General features: G+C 31.5%; 3 protein-coding genes across 4 annotated transcripts in view; 2 read left to right on the top strand and 1 right to left on the bottom strand.

Moving 5' to 3' along the window:
• Positions 1-1,506: 1,506 nt before the first annotated feature.
• LOC140866648 (ferric reduction oxidase 2-like) lies at positions 1,507-8,468 on the top strand. 2 transcript variants are annotated; one of them, XM_073271675.1, is made up of 8 exons: positions 1,507-1,752; positions 2,164-2,266; positions 5,486-5,677; positions 6,384-6,618; positions 6,724-7,051; positions 7,131-7,374; positions 7,536-8,242; positions 8,329-8,468. In XM_073271675.1, the coding sequence occupies exons 1-8, from the start codon at positions 1,560-1,562 to the stop codon at positions 8,466-8,468; spliced, it is 2,142 nt and encodes a 713-aa protein (XP_073127776.1). In that variant the 5' UTR covers positions 1,507-1,559. The 2 variants fall into 2 exon arrangements, with proteins under 2 accessions (XP_073127776.1, XP_073127777.1); XM_073271676.1 differs by having other exon boundaries at positions 2,164-2,269; positions 5,480-5,677.
• An 835-nt stretch (positions 8,469-9,303) lies between these two features.
• LOC140863567 (ferric reduction oxidase 2-like) lies at positions 9,304-15,305 on the top strand. Its single transcript, XM_073267091.1, has 8 exons — positions 9,304-9,578; positions 9,662-9,761; positions 9,853-10,044; positions 10,172-10,406; positions 13,047-13,374; positions 13,485-13,728; positions 13,917-14,626; positions 14,927-15,305. Exons 1-8 carry the CDS (start codon positions 9,407-9,409, stop codon positions 15,064-15,066), a joined length of 2,121 nt encoding a protein of 706 aa, XP_073123192.1. The 5' UTR covers positions 9,304-9,406; the 3' UTR covers positions 15,067-15,305.
• A 235-nt stretch (positions 15,306-15,540) lies between these two features.
• Positions 15,541-16,531, bottom strand: part of LOC140865194 (acyl-CoA hydrolase 2-like) — a 37,744-nt gene continuing 36,753 nt past the window's right edge. The window contains exon 18 of the mRNA XM_073269751.1: positions 15,541-15,730. The gene's annotated coding sequence lies outside the window, so the exon portion shown is untranslated. The remainder of the gene's footprint in view (positions 15,731-16,531) is intronic.

Genomic DNA, 16,531 nt, shown 5'->3' with positions numbered 1-16,531 from the left:
AAACAGAACCTTACATAATGATCATCTATAATTTTTTTTAAAAAATCTTCAAAATATATAATATTTTCCTTTTTAAAAAAACAAAAGAAAAAAAACTTCTCAAACTTTAGATTTCTGAGTCCATTTGAGTTGAACTATAAATTTCATCTATTCAAAATTTTAAAATTTGTTTAGTTTACCACATACACAATTTTATTGTCGATGACATGTACCTTATCTGACACCAAATATAAGATGAGATATCGAGTTCAAAACCTAATAAAGAGTTAAAGACAATTACCTCCTCCAACTAAAAAAACAAAAACAAAAATCCATGGATTAATTATGATTTTTGGTCCGTACCAGAAAGACAACAGAAACATATATACAAAGTTAAATTAAGTCCCTTTTGCTAATTGCTACCATGTGGTATTTTACAAACTACACAATAACAAGTCGAAATTATGAATATCATCAAATTCCTAATTAATAAATGAAGTTGACATTTTACATATACAACGTTTGCATGAATTTTAATTTATTTCATGTTATCATCAAAACTCATATTTTTTTTGAAGGCAAATCGTGCGTACGTTCAAGTAGTATAAACACGCGGAACGTGCATGTAGTAATACACTCGGCGCGTTAATATTTCCAAAATCATGTGACATGGATGAATTATTGAAAAAACAAAAACAAAAACAAAATTTGGAGAAATCAGCTCCTTAATTCAAGCCTTAGCTTTTCTTTTGATCTTTTCAACATCTCCACGCAACAAAGTTATAAAAAAATTAATAAAAGAATAAAAATTTGCATGTTGTTCTAGAAAAGCCTTTATTTATTTATTTTTTTGAAATACTAAAGAATAAGAAAGAACTAAAAGCAAGTAGTGCCGATAAAGTTTCCCCTATGACGTACCAATTTGTTGCATGAACCATGCTAGTAAATCAAACAAATGGGACTATGGGAGTATACAAGCTTTTGACTTGATGCAAAAATGTCAACTTGCACTATTTCTAGCTCAAACGAAATCAGAAAGTACAACCTTTAGCATCGATTCCAACCATTTAAAGTTTATGATAATGTAGTCAAAACAAAAAAACAGATAATGTAGTTTACGGCAATAAATTATAGTACATCTAACATCAAAATCTAAAATTTAAGACGAAATTTTGAGTATAAGAAACAACTTTTAACACGCTCTGATCGATCTCAGACAAAAAATTATAACCTTCTAAATAAATTTATCTACAAAAATTCAATCTTTTCACACTAATACCAATAATTGGTAGCTATCATTGCATTTTTGCACTAGATTTGCTCATTACTCGAAATAACATTAATTAATTTTTTTATATGATTGGGAGTACGTGTGGATATTGGAGCCATGCTTCTTGCCGGATTTCTAAGTCCACTAGCGTCACTAAGTTTAACATATATGTTATATCAATTCTCCCTATAAATAACGTCACATTCCCTTAAACATTCCCTCACAGAACAGAATACAATATCATTTCACACAAAATACAATAAAGTACTACAATTCAAAGCAAGAGATATCATATATAATATTATTTGAAATGGACTCTGCGGCGGCACCACCATCTCACGGCGGCAGAAACACCGTCAGGGCGGCGATAATGGCTGTGCTGGTGGCGGTGTTTACGGGCTATCTTTTCATGTGGATCATGATGCCCACAAATCCTTATAAATTGACTTGGCAGCCGGAGCTACGAAAGGAGACTGCCTCCACTTACTTCGGAACCACCCAAGGTTTGATAAAAATAAATTTATTTTTCTTAATTTTTATGTGTATTCATAAATCATAGTGCTAAACATTGATTCAAAAAAAAAAAAAAAATAGTGCTAAACAAAGTTTTTTTTTTAAGTCTAAATTAAACCTGCAAAAGATTACACGTGTCGCAGTGCATGTACATGTGTAAAGAGGATCAAAGCCTTCATTTCCTTGATATTGGTGCCACCGACCGAAGAAGAAGAAGAAAATTCATTTTACAGAGATTATAATAATTCTTTGAATATATATCTTTAAATAAGAAAGCGTTATTGAAATTATCCCATTTATTGCTGTCAAAAAAAAAAAATTCTATCATTTATTATCATTATCATATATATAATATATCGTCATTTTTAAAAATGTATCTTTAATTGTAAGTTTATTTGCAGGTGCGACATATTTGGTCTTTACGTTCCCCATGTTATTCATTGCTGCTTTGGGCTGTGTGTATCTTCACTTAGGAAAGAAATCAAGGGAGATTCACACTAAAGGGTAATTATTGGTCGCAAAATTTCTTACTTTATTAATCATGGTTTTTTTTTTGCTCAAATATATAGACATATAATGCATATTTAGTAATGTTTTTTTAAAAATCTTTACTATTATAGATCTGTTAACTACACACCGAAATTTTGAACTATTTTTTGAATACATTAAATCTATATATATAATAACTGAGTTTTTATCAAAAATAGTAAAATTTCGCCAAAAAAATTAGCTAAAAAAGAAAAACAAACAAAATTTATTTTTATTTGTGTTCTATATGCAATGAAAATTTTCAATTCTTTTCATACATTATATATATATATATAATTTATAACGATAACTCATATAATTTACGAAAATTACATACTTTATAACGTTATGTTTTGCTAAAAATTTTCACTTTGAAATGTAGATAAATAAATTCTAAAAATATAATAATAAATAAATTATAATTTTAAAATTTGCTTAATTACTCTACACAAATTTAATAATTTTAGGAATCCTTACATATTACATAAATGCTTTAATATATAAAATTTGTAATAATTAATATATTTCATTAACAATACAATAAAATTAGAATATTAAATAATTATTACATATAAAATGTATCGTAAATGAAAGAATCATTTAATTTCTTTTTAACATTTAAAAAGTCTTTAATTTTGGAGGTTGATTTTTTTTAATAAAATAAAAAGATTATATTTAAAAATATGAAAGTTTGACCATGAATGAAAATTGAACATTATTAACAAAAAAAATTTTAGCTTGCAATAATTATATTTGAAGGTGCAAATTTTAAAATAATATATTAAAATGACTTTCCATAATCATTGCATATATAAAGTTGTAAATATTCAATTTACTATAATACAATAAAAGATCATCTATATATATATATATACAATATAAACCGTATAAATATTTATATATATTTATATATAATAGAAATAGATTTATTTATGTAATCTCCATAATAAAAAAAAAACAAAATAACTAATGACATTTTAACCGGTAATTAAAAGAATAAAATAAAAAATAATAACAAAAATAGAATACATTTCCAATTTTGATTAGATCCCAATTATTATTGTATAAATAAACATAAATTCAACATTTAAATTGTAAAGAGTTTAATTTCTTCTTCAAATTTTCATGTAGAATTATCAATCAGTATACATAATCACGTTCAATACATTTTTAGTTTGTAATATTTATCATATTTATGAAGATTAAAATTTTAAAAAAATATATCAAGACGATTTTCCATAATCATTGCATATATAAAGCATCAAATATTCAATTTGCGATAATATATATATATATATATATATATATATATATATATATATATATATATATATATAATCTAATATTAAAGATTTCGAACAAAGATAAATAAATTATTATTTACTGACAACAGATATATACAAAATTTCAAATATTCAGTTTGAATTATTATTAACCAAATTTATAACAAACTATTTTATTCTAGATATTCAAAAATTTATAAATTTATAAACATGTATAAACCTTATAAATATTTACAAATATTTATCTATAATAGAAATAAATTTATTTATGTAATCTCCATAATAAAAAAAAGGAACAAAATAATTAATTATATTTCAACCGACAAATTAAAACAATAAAATCAAAAATAATAATAATAAAAAAGAATACAATTCCAATTATGTTTAGATCCCAATTATTATTGTATAAATAAACATATATTTAACATCAAAATTGTGAAGAGTTTAATTTCTTCCTCAAATTATCACGTAAAATCACCTCAGTCATCGTTCAATATATACAAAATGACACCATTGTTTTGAATTATTCGTGATATTAATCTTTCGACTTATTCCAAGAATGTTTTTGACCCTTCTGATCCAAGACTTCCTTTTAAGTTTCAAAGAAGACAGTATCCTTTGATTGTATCATATGCAATGACAATCAACAAAAGTTAGGGTCAATCATTATCTCATGTATGACTTTTTTTTTGAGGAATTTCGTGTTTAGTCATGGCCAGCTGTATGTCGCCGTATCTAGAGTTACCAATCCTAAGAGTCTCAAAATCTTGAAATGTGATGGCAAGACCAATCAGAAAAATTCAACAACAAACGTTGTATTTAAAAAAGTTTTTCAAAATTTATAAGATAATTTGTTTGTTTTCTAATTATATAATGCATGTTTCGATTGTTTGTTCAAATATTTATTTTTAATATTATTTTTCATCATTAACTGTATCAAATAATATCACGTGCATCACATAACATATTTTTTGTTTAAAGAGTTTTTGTTTTTTTTAAATTTTTTTTAACATTATTCTAATTACTCATTGTAAAATTAAAATAGTCAAAATTTTAATTTAATCCAAATTAATTATATTATACACAAGATATAGTTCGTGCATCGCACAGATGAAATATTAGTATGGATAAAATAAAAGTTTATACACAATTCATTTTCCTAATGATTCTTTTTAATCCATGTGAAAAAAATAATATTATATAATCGGGACGGAGGCATACTTCTTTTATTATATAGGTTGGTTTTTTTTTTTCCACATACATTAATAAAATTATTGAAAAAATAAATTGTTTACAAACTTTATGTTTTATATAGTGGTGTCAAAACGGGCTAGTAAGGCAGGCCGGTCGGCCCACAACCTATTGTAACCTACCATTAGGCGAGGCGGGGTGGGCCGACTCAATTTTTAGGCGGATTGGAAAAACACCAACCCAACCCAGTTATTTTAGGTGGCGAGTTCGGCCAATCCGCGGCGGGTTCACATGTAAATTAACGGATTTTTGCAGGCCAACCCGCAACCCATCACAACTCGTCATTAGGCGGGGCGGGGCGGTGCGGGCCGGCCCACCTTTTAGGCAGGTTGAAAAAATGCTAACTCAACCCACCAATTTTGTATGACGGGACGGGTTAATCCGACGAGCCTAACCTATTTTGACACCTTTAGTTTTATCTCTATTTATAATTTATTAAAAAAATAGTTACACATTTTTTTCAATACGAGTTAGTAAGGTATTCAATTTTTTTGAATACCTTAATATTTTCTCAAATATTATTTTATGATAATTTAATATATACAAAACTATTTGATAACACCAAGTTTAAATATTTATCAACCATAATAAAGTTTTACCTGCATGATATAATTTGTTGTGTATTTTTATTAAATTTTTTTTTGGTATGATAAACTTGCAGATCAAAAGGAGAGCGTAAAATGGCAGCATGGAAAAGGCCACTAGTAATAAAAGGATTGGGAATTGTGTCTCGAATCGAGCTTGCATTTTTTCTTATGTTTATGGCTCTTCTTGTCTGGAATTTTGCCAATTATTTGAGCATCAGTTTTGCAAAAATTACACCTATGTCCGCAGCAAAAAGTGGAGAAAAAGTGTAAGTAATTATTATATATATAATATACACACACGTCGCATGCACAACACCTATATATATATATTTATATAACGTATATATGCACTCATAATATTTATTAATTAATTTTGAATGGTTGTGTAAATGTAGAAAAACTATAAATATTAATCCAATTAATTCATAATGTATGTATTTCATTCATGATAATTTACATTAATTAAGCTAGGCGAAAAATTACCTGAAAATCTATATCTCCTTTTGGTTTGTCATGTTTGAATTTACCAAAATGATGTAATATCTAACGTTTTGATTATAATTTTTTTTTTACTCTGATCATTTCAAAGCATAAGAATTCTTATGAGCTATCAAATCGTCTCACAATTTAATTTTGTGAGACATATATTACTTTCATATTAAAAGTATTATTTTTCATTACACATATGAATGAGATCTCTCACGAATATAGATCAATTTCACGAAAAACCTACTCATTTTAAATCAATCTAAATAACCTTATTTTGTAAAAAAAATTCTGAATGCAATAAATTTCAATCTCGACTGTCTTCATATGTTGTTAATTGAATTTACAACAACAATTTTGTAGTTAATTTTAAACTTATAATACCATTTTATAATTTTTAGTTTTGAATAATTTTTTTAATTTTTATTCATATGAAGCATTAATGTAATTGAGCTAATATATACTATGGTGCATGCGTGACTGCAGGTGGGAAGCGAAGCTAGACTCGGCGGCGCTCCGGCTTGGACTGGTGGGGAATATAGCCCTAGCCTTCCTATTTTTTCCGGTGACGCGCGGGTCGTCGGTGCTTTCCCTTTTCGGCCTCACATCGGAGGCCAGTGTGAAGTATCACATATGGCTGGGGCATATTACCATGACCCTTTTCACTGCTCACGGCCTTTGCTATGTTATCTATTGGGCTGCCACACATGAATTATCTGAGGTACGTAACTCAAAATTTCATTTTCTATTTTCTCACACCAATTAATATAATATATAATCACTTAAGTACTAATGCATGCATGTGTTGCTCCAAATCAAAATTTAGATGCTGAAATGGGAGAAAACTGGGATATCCAACGTAGCAGGAGAGTTGTCTTTGCTAGCAGGATTGGCCTTGTGGGCTACGACATTCCCCGGGATTAGGCGAAAAATGTTTGAGCTCTTCTTCTACACTCATCACCTATACATTCTATTCATGCTCTTCTTCGTACTCCATGTTGGCATTAGTTATGCCTGTATTATGCTCCCTGGATTCTTCCTTTTCATGATCGATCGATATCTTCGATTCTTGCAATCGAGACGAGGCGTTCGTCTCGTGTCTGCCAGGATCCTGCCTTGTCAAACTGTTGAACTCAACTTCTCCAAAAGCAAAGGTGTGTATATATCACATATCCGTCTAAAGTTCAAATAAAATCATGCCTCCAATTAGATTTAATAGTTTTTTTTTGACAGGTTTAAGTTACAGTCCAACCAGTATCATGTTTATGAATGTGCCTAACATTTCAAAGTTGCAATGGCATCCATTTACCATAAGTTCCAGCAGCAATTTGGAGTCGGATAAGCTTGGTGTCATCATCAAAGTTGAGGGAAAATGGTCTGATAAGCTCTACCAGATGCTTTCTTCGCCTTCTTCCGTTGATCGTCTTGACGTCTCTATCGAAGGACCTTACGGCCCTGCTTCCACTGATTTTCTTAGGTATATAAGATAAGTATATAGTTTTGATCTCACGTTCATCCAATGAGCCATTGTGGAATGATTAATAAGTTTGGGGAATATCAATGATCAATCTCTGTTTTGTTGTTTTTGAATCAAAATCTTGGCTGATGTTGATGAAAAAACGTGTTTCTTTTCTGCAGCCACGACTTGTTGGTGATGGTAAGCGGAGGAAGTGGCATAACCCCATTCATATCCATCATCCGGGAGCTCGTTTACGCGAGCGAGACTTTGAAATGCAGGACACCTGAGATTCTACTCATCAGTGCATTCAAGAACTCAAATGACTTGGCCATGCTCGACCTAATCCTCCCGGTTTCCGGCGTCCCATCAAAGTTCTCCAACTTGAGTTTGCAAATCGAAGCCTATGTTACACGAGAAAACGAGCCAGCTGCGCAAGAAAACAAGGGCATTAGAACCGTGTGGTTCAAGCCTAATCCATCCGATGCACCAATAACTCCAATCTTAGGCCAAAACAGTTGGCTCTGGCTCGGTGCCATAATCTCGTCATCCTTCATAATCTACCTTATTTTCATCGGTATTTTGACTCGATACTACATATTCCCCATTGATCATAATAGTAATAAGATATACTCTTCTTCCTCAAGAGCTGTGCTGCACATACTATTTATATGTATCGGCATAGTTATAGCATCAACGGCGGCATTTCTTTGGAATAAGAGTAGAAACTCGAAGGAAACTATGCAGATTCAGAACATGGAAGGGGCGACACCAGTGGCTTCGCCGAATGCTTTGTACTATAATGCAGACAGGGAACTTGAGAGCTTGCCTCAGCAGTCAATTTCTCAATGTATCAATGTGCATTATGGCGAAAGACCAGATATTAAACGTATGTCACCGAATTCTTGGACGAAAAACATGGCCTAATCTTATAAACATTTTGCATTATTGATAAGTTCTGTTCCTTTTTTGTAGGCTTTTTGTTTGAGCGCAAGGAATCAAGCGTGGGAGTTCTCGTTTGTGGACCGAAGAAAATGCGACATGAGGTTGCGAATATTTGCTCATCTGGTTTGGCAGATAATCTGCATTTTGAATCCATCAGCTTCAGTTGGTGAAATGGTTCTCTTGCTTTTGATGTTGGTTTTGATTTTTAAAAAAAAGGTGTAAATGTACGCTTGTTTTCTTTTGTTTTCTTTAATTTTGTGGGGAACTTTTCCTTGTTTTGTTCTCTTGGATGAGTGATCACTTTCAAGTTCAAGTGTAAATGGAAAGACTTGTGTATTTGTGTGAAGTGTCCTTCCTAATTTTGTGTAAAATAATATTAATAATAATCTTGTTTTATTGCCAATATGTGAAAACAAACTTGGGGCCAAATCTCCATTTTTAATTTCATTTTAAGAAATTGGGCATATTTCAAGAGTCAAGATTATACCTAACTTGATGTTGATTGATAAGTAAGATGCTAGAAAATTCCTTATAGGTGAAAGTCTTGCAAGTTTGAAGTTTTTCCAATTGCGAATTTGGTCTAGCTAGCTATTTTACATGTTATAGACACTATCATTGTATCAAAACACGGAAAAAAACATTAAAAAGTTCCGTATGATTTATTTGACTATCATGGTTTGCAGGTTATTTTGTTAGTCCGAGGTTCACCTAGTGAACATCGAAAGATCCCGACAAACAATATATTAGATAATTTGAACCTTACAACAACCTACAACAACCAAAGGTTACATTTCTTTTGCACACAAAATCTACAAGTGCAAATATTTCACAGACTAATTCAACCACGGTAGTAAGTAGAAAAAATGAAAATAGATGGGATATGGTGACAAGTCCATTAACGGTTACAATAACCTTGTCAATTTATTTACCACTCACCAACTTTTTTCATGTGCATGAGGCTAACATCTTGTACATATGCTACACGATTGGCATACATTATTTCCCCATCTTTCCACCAAATTAAAGAAGCTTCACTACCCATTTATTTAAAGATTATATATATATAGGTAAAGAAAGAAAAGAGATCACATCAAGAAAAACTAGATCAATGGCTTCCTGCAGAGTAATCTCAGCTCTCAGAGGAGCAATTTTAATGCTAGCCCTTTTAGTGTTTCTGGGAAATATTATGATGTGGATTATTATGCCTACCGATACATATTACAATAACTGGTTACTCCACATTCTTGCTGATACAAACTCAACTTACTTTGGAATACAAGGTAATTAATTAATCAAGAACACATTTTTCATCGATCATCTTTTCTTGAGTTCAATAATATATATGTATCTCTCTTCTTCATAGGTCCAATAATGCTGGATTTCACATTCCCAATACTGTTTATTGCGGTTCTGGGATGTGTTTATCTTCATTTGGGAAAGAGAGTAACTAGTCATACAACAAGGTAACGTAAAATATGATAATAGATATAAGTTTGTATATATTAAAACGGGTTTCTTTTATTCTATCTTTTCGTTGCTTGAACCGGGATGCAGAAGCTGCAAGGGGGGTCAAGAACTGAGGTTCTTGAAGCGACCGATGATCGTGAAGGGACTCGGGATTGTCACTCTTACGGAACTAGTGTTGTTCACTTTGTTCATAGCTCTGTGTGTTTGGTACTTCTCAGACTATGTGCGCCACTGGTTTAAGCAAGTTCTAATGCGCTCGATGACAAGAGGCGAAAAAGTGTAAGAAACTATATCCCGGTTCTTTTCGCTTGCAAGGAGCTCCTATTTTCGTCAAGAAAATAAATAAACGTAGAGAACCTGCGGTCGTTACCTTTTGACACTGTTTTCGGTGGTTTTATATATGCAGGTGGCAAACCAAGTTGGATAGAGTAGGTATAGTGACAGGGGTTACAGGGAACTTGTGCTTGACATTTCTGTTCTATCCTGTGACAAGAGGCTCATCCATTTTGCCTATGCTTGGCCTAACATCAGAATCCAGCATTAAGTACCACAATTGGCTTGGACACATGGCCATGTCACTCTTCACTCTCCATGGATTTCTTTACATTGTCTATTGGATCATCACTGGTAGATTATCTGAGGTAAATTAATCACCTTTTCTCTTTCCTAATTCTTTCAAATTAAAGATTTTAATTAAATTTCTGAAAGTTCAAGCGATTACTAGCCTTCTACTAGCTGTCATCGACTTCGGTTCTCACCGGTTAGTTTATGCTACATCTGGAGTAACACCCTCCCTCTATTTTATTACAGCATGTTGATCATTAATATCTTGAACATGTTGTGTTTAACACTCTCACGTAATTTGATCGGAGTGTATGGGGTTGGTGGAGGGGTTATTTTCTTGATAGAGACAATTCAAATTTTTCAATGAGTAAAAAGAGAATAATTCGCGGTCCCATACAATGCATTTGCTGATACGAAACAATTACAATGGGTTTTAATTTTTAGAGTTCCATTTTATGGACTTGTAATTGGAAGTGAGGTAATTGTGAATATTTTATGAAACATGCAAAGCTTTAATTATTTTGTTCGTCAAATAACATTCAAAAAAATGGAAGTGTGTAAAATATTTGCTGTTTATTTAGAGGTAGAGTCGAAGTATTTGATGCAAAAATGAGTAATCATATTTTGCAAGCAAAGCTTATTATGCATATTAAAATACTAATTATACTTAAAATGATTTTTTTATGTGTTTCTAAAAAAAATGATTTTTTTAATGAATTTGATGAAAAAGCCATTATAATTAGCTGTCCTACATATAATTTCTTGGGTAAAAAAATAATAATAAAATTGAATATTTTATTCATAAGAAATCCCATTAATTAGTTGCTACCTATATTGACTATTCCTTCATCGTTAAATCATTTATAAATATGGAAAAGTTCCTTGCTCGGACATAATGACCCCTTGCTTATCTGTTAATGCTTTTTTAGCTTTTATTACAATTTACTTAGATAACAATTATTAATTTGAGTACTGTGAAAGTTTAAAATTTTCATTTGTCAAATAACGTCCAGCTGGTGATTTGATCACTAGTTAACATTCGATTCTTGAAATAGAATATGATCAAATACCTTAAAAACGATCTTATTTTTAAAAATTTTAAGAAAACTAAGAATTTAATTTTTCATAGTTGGGGCACTTTTATTTTGGTCACATTATGACAAGATCGTGTTGAAAGAAGAAACAAGAAAAGCATGGCAGAACTCCACTTATTTAGGTAGATGGTTTATATATATCGAGTATTGTGGTCTCTTTATAAAAAAATATTTAATGCAAAATTTTCAGATAAATATAATATTTAAAAAATTTTAAGCCGCCACCTCGAAAATATTAGCCACCAAGTGTTATATGTTGAATTTACAAATTTGATAGGTTTTATTACATTCGACAGTTAAACACCACATTCACGACACTCAAATAGATATTCATTATGCTTCTAAGTGGGTGTTCAAATTGGTGGAGTAAATGAACTTTTGGTCAGAGGTTAGGAGTTCGATTTTCCCTACCAACACTTTCTTGGACTAATTTGTCACACAGAGTTTGCCTAATGTGGTTTACCTGACTAACGTAGTTTACAGGCTAATACGTTAGTCCAGAGGTTTACCCAATGCGTACCGAAGATAGCGACTGCGGGTTTTCACGTCAAAAAAAAAAAAAAAAGATGTCAATTATGATGCAGCAGATGATAAATAAATATATATATATATATATATATATATATATATATATTCACACATATATAATGGAAAATGTGGTTGGCATGGCATTATCAAAAAAGTGATCGGACACTTATTGCATGTAGTCTTTTGTTCTATCATACAAAAAATTGTGGTAACGAATCGACTGACACAAAGGACTACCAAATCCTCTTATAAAAACTAGTGAGACGAAAGAACATGATGCAATGATTACATCACGATGACATGCTCGATTGTAATTGCATTTTTTTCCCATTTTTCCCCACTCTTTCTTTTAATTTTTTTTTTTTATCATGTTGGAACCCATAGTCGCTTCCATTTCTTATAACTTGAATTAACAGAAGTTCATCTATATATATAGGAGCAAGTTCTAAAGGTCTCACCCTTGCTCATTCATCAAATTTGATCGCAAAGGGATGGAAATGGATGAAGAGGGGTTCGAGAGGTGTTGTATCGGAGTGTTTTAAACGTAAAATGCATTTTACATTTTTCTCTCGTCGGATTAAATATTTGAAATCGAATTCATAAATATGTCTAAAGATTGAAATTGACCCCAAAATTATGTTGAGATTCAATTTTAAAAAGATTTGAAGTGAACTACTACAGTTTTGATCTTGGTGGGGCCTGATATGAGTTGATCCATAGCAACTCGGAGCTACAAATTTGATTGAGTCTAATCAACTCAAGTGGACCCAACTCCATTGGGCTTTTCGGGCTGGACAATATTGTGAGGCTGGCCTTTTTGTATTTTCCATTTAACCAAACTTATCACATTGACCCGGGCCAACTTAAGCAGATTATTCCGGCCCAAACCCATAATAGAACCTTGACTCAACAATTGCCAAAATCTACTCAACCCCTTCTTCAGATGGGCTTTTAACAATATTTTATCAGCCCACAACAACGATTTCAATATAATAGAAATGTCTCCTTTTTTTTTTTTTTTTTATAAAGACAAAAAAAAGCTAATGTTATATTTTCAATATGATAATTAATTTCGGTGGTAAATAATTAATGTAGATGCTGAAATGGGGAGATCATTATGTATCAAACATAGCTGGGGAGATCTCTTTGTTGTGTGGATTGGGCATGTGGATGACAACTTATCCGAGCATAAGAAGGAAAATGTTCGAGCTATTCTTATACACTCACTATCTCTACATCTTCTTCATCTTTTTCTTCATCCTACACATTGGCATTGGTTTCTCCACAATCATGCTCCCAGGTCTCTATCTCTTCATCATCGATCGATACTTGAGGTTCTTGCAGTCCAAAGAAAACGTTCAACTCGTTTCGGCTCGGCTTCTACCATGTGATACTCTTGAGCTCAACTTCTCCAAAAGTCGAGGTGATTCATGCATCTTTGTTACTCAAGTCACAATTTTACCAAAGCTAGCATGCTTTGGCCTTAGAAGTGTCTTTTTTTGACAAAAATATTTATGTTTTCATCTCTTGCAGCTTTGAACTACACTCCAACAAGTACTATATTCATCAATATGCCCATCATTTCAAAACTACAATGGCATCCTTTTACCGTTACTTCAAATAGTAACTTAGAACCAGATAGGCTAAGTGTTCTTATGAAATGCGAGGGGAACTGGACCAAAAACCTCTATGATTTGATCTCATCAACTTCCCCAATCGAACGTATTCGCGTATCAGTTGAAGGACCGTATGGACCTGCCACAACCGATTTTCTCAGGTACACAGCAATTTGTGCACGTATAGATGTTTTGCATATGATTTATATATATGGGAGTGAAATAATATGTTGGAATATTGAAGTATGAAATTTGCTAATCTAAAAAATATATTGTGAAATATTGTTTAATTTTCTTGATTTATATATATACTTGGTGACAGAATTTGAACATGGTATATATGTTGCAGGCATGACATGCTAGTGTTGATCAGTGGAGGAAGTGGGATCACACCATTTTTTTCTATAATCAGAGAGCTCATATTCATTAGCTCGACACAAAAGTGCAAGATTCCAAAGGTTACACTCATTAGTGTATTCAAGAATTCCTCAAATCTCTCTGTTTTGGAACTTATAATTCCAGTTTCTACGAAATCAGCAAAATATTCTTGCAACTTAGAGCTACAAATCGAGGCTTACGTGACCAGAGAAAAAGGGCATCCAAAGGACAAATTAAAACCACCAAGAACCATATCTTTCAAGCCGAATCCATCCGACGCACCCATATCTCCTACCTTAGGCCCCCATAGTTGGCTTTGGCTCGCCGCAATCATCTCGTCCTCTTTCATCATCTTTCTAGTGCTATTAGGAGTTTTCACACAATATGCCATTTACCCTATTGACCAAAACACAAATGTGATCTACTCATACACCAAGAAAGGCTTGATGAACATGTTGTTCATATGTTTTTCAATAGTTATAACAGCAAGTTTCGCCTTTCTGTGGAACAAGAAGCGTAACGCGATGGAAGCTCAGCAAATTCAAGACATGGAGGAACATATGGCAGGCAAAACGTCTACTTCATTATTCGAACAAGATGATATTGAGTTGGAAAGCCTTCCCCTACAATCAATCATCAAATCTACCAATGTTCACTATGGTCGAAGGCCAGATCTCGAGAGTACGAAAATTCCGAGTTCCACATTCTCTCTCTCATAGGAATTTGTCGATGCTAGCTAACTCATTCGGGGCACCGCTCGAATGAGGATCCAAGGCCCAGTTTTTTTGCATCCGATATGTTCCCATGAACATTTCGCGTGCAAAAAAAGAGAGCCGTCAGATCTAGCATATGCTAGCATCGAGAGAACCCCTCAGACACCCCACTTATCCTTGTCTTGAAAGGTTTTTGCAGCACGGAAGTTTGGATTGAATGTCACATGAGATAATGATATGGTGTGTTTTTTTTTTTTTTTTTTTGTAGGGTTTTTGTTGGATCTCAAAGAAGCAAGTGTTGGAGTACTTGTTAGCGGCCCCAAGAAAATGAAGCGGGATGTAGCAGCCATTTGCTCATCTGGGCTGGCAGATAATCTCCACTTCGAATCCATTAGCTTCACTTGGTGAATATAAAAGTTATTACATAAACCTACGAATATATACCATGCATGCTATCTCATGTTTATAAAAATGTCCGTATCATGCACATGCATGAGGAACGGGTAGAATATATATATTATTAGCAGATTTTGATTGTATAAAATAGTGTGAGATATATATTTCACTAGGTGATGCATGTTTTGAACTCTATACCAACCTTCTTGAGAGGTTATATATATATGGGTGTGGGTGTGGAATTATTATCACCAATAATATATACTAATGAATATGCAAGCACGATGGCCATGGGTGTGTATATGTTAAAATTTTCATTTTGTGTTTGATTATTATTGTGTAAAAACTCTATATTATGTTGTTAAGATATGATACTTATATATTAGACATATTTTTATTGAGATAGTTTGAAATTTGATATTCAATAGAGATAAAGTTGGAGAAAAAATCGGAAAAAACTAGAAAAAAGTACGAAAATTACTAATAAACTCACACCATTAGATAACAAATATTATGAAGAATAAAATTGCGAACAAACTCTGGTGTCACATTCACATGCCAAAATTAGTTAAAATATATAATACAGTGTAGATATATATTGCCCTCTTTGACTTTCCAGCAGTTAATGATTGTGTGTAAATATCCAATACAACATCTTTTGCATATGGATCTTCACCTACAAAAATAGGATCCAAGAAGTGAATGTCAAAGAAATAGCAAAACTTTGCTCTAGGAGTACAGACAGCCAGGCTTATACGTACATATCTATGTATGAGCAATGCATATAATTTGTTAGTGTAAAATTCATGGCCCCGTCCTCTCCGTGTATATTTTCTTTATGGTGTTTATAAAAGCAGAAATAGGAGAAATATTTATTATCTATATCTATATCTATATATATATAATAACTGAGTTTTTGCCAAATATAGTAAAATCCCGCCAAAACTAATTAGCTAAAAAAGGAAAACAGACACAACTTATTTCTATTTGTGTTTTAAATGCAACGAAATTTTCCATTCTTTCCATACATTATATATATATTATATATATATATATATAATTTATAAAGATAACTCATATAATTTACGAAAATTACATATTTTTTAGCGTTTTGCTAAAAAATTTCACTTTAAAATGTAGATAAATAAATAATACAAATATAATAATAAATAAATTATAATTTTAAAATTTGCTTAATTACTCTACACAAATTCAATAATTTTAGGAATTCTTACATATTAAATAATGCTTTAATATATAAATTTTTAATAATTAATATATTTATTTTATAATACAACTAAATTAGAAGATTTAATAATTATTACATATAAAATGTACCGTAAAGGAAAGAATCACTTAATTTTTTTTTAATATTTAAAATGTCTTTAATTTCGGAAGTTGATTTTTTTTTTTAATAAAATACAAAGATTATATTTAATAATATGAAAGATGGACAATGAATGGAAATATTATTAAC

This window comes from Henckelia pumila, chromosome 4 (assembly GCF_033568475.1).
Source record: "Henckelia pumila isolate YLH828 chromosome 4, ASM3356847v2, whole genome shotgun sequence".
NCBI lineage: Eukaryota > Viridiplantae > Streptophyta > Magnoliopsida > Lamiales > Gesneriaceae > Henckelia > Henckelia pumila.
Note: the sequence above shows the minus strand (reverse complement) of the source record. Positions and strands in the feature narration are given on the sequence as shown.

Bases quoted from the DNA above. Each gene is read 5' to 3' on its own strand.
- LOC140866648 (XM_073271676.1), top strand. From the start codon at position 1,560: ATGGACTCTGCGGCGGCACCACCATCTCACGGCGGCAGAAACACCGTC. The intron at 1,753-2,163 runs GTTTGATAAAAA...GTTTATTTGCAG, and splicing joins TTACTTCGGAACCACCCAAG to GTGCGACATATTTGGTCTTT. The intron at 8,243-8,328 runs GTATGTCACCGA...CCTTTTTTGTAG, and splicing joins CGAAAGACCAGATATTAAAC to GCTTTTTGTTTGAGCGCAAG.
- LOC140863567 (XM_073267091.1), top strand. From the start codon at position 9,407: ATGGCTTCCTGCAGAGTAATCTCAGCTCTCAGAGGAGCAATTTTAATG. The intron at 10,045-10,171 runs GTAAGAAACTAT...TTATATATGCAG, and splicing joins ATGACAAGAGGCGAAAAAGT to GTGGCAAACCAAGTTGGATA. The intron at 14,627-14,926 runs GTACGAAAATTC...TTTTTTTTGTAG, and splicing joins TCGAAGGCCAGATCTCGAGA to GGTTTTTGTTGGATCTCAAA.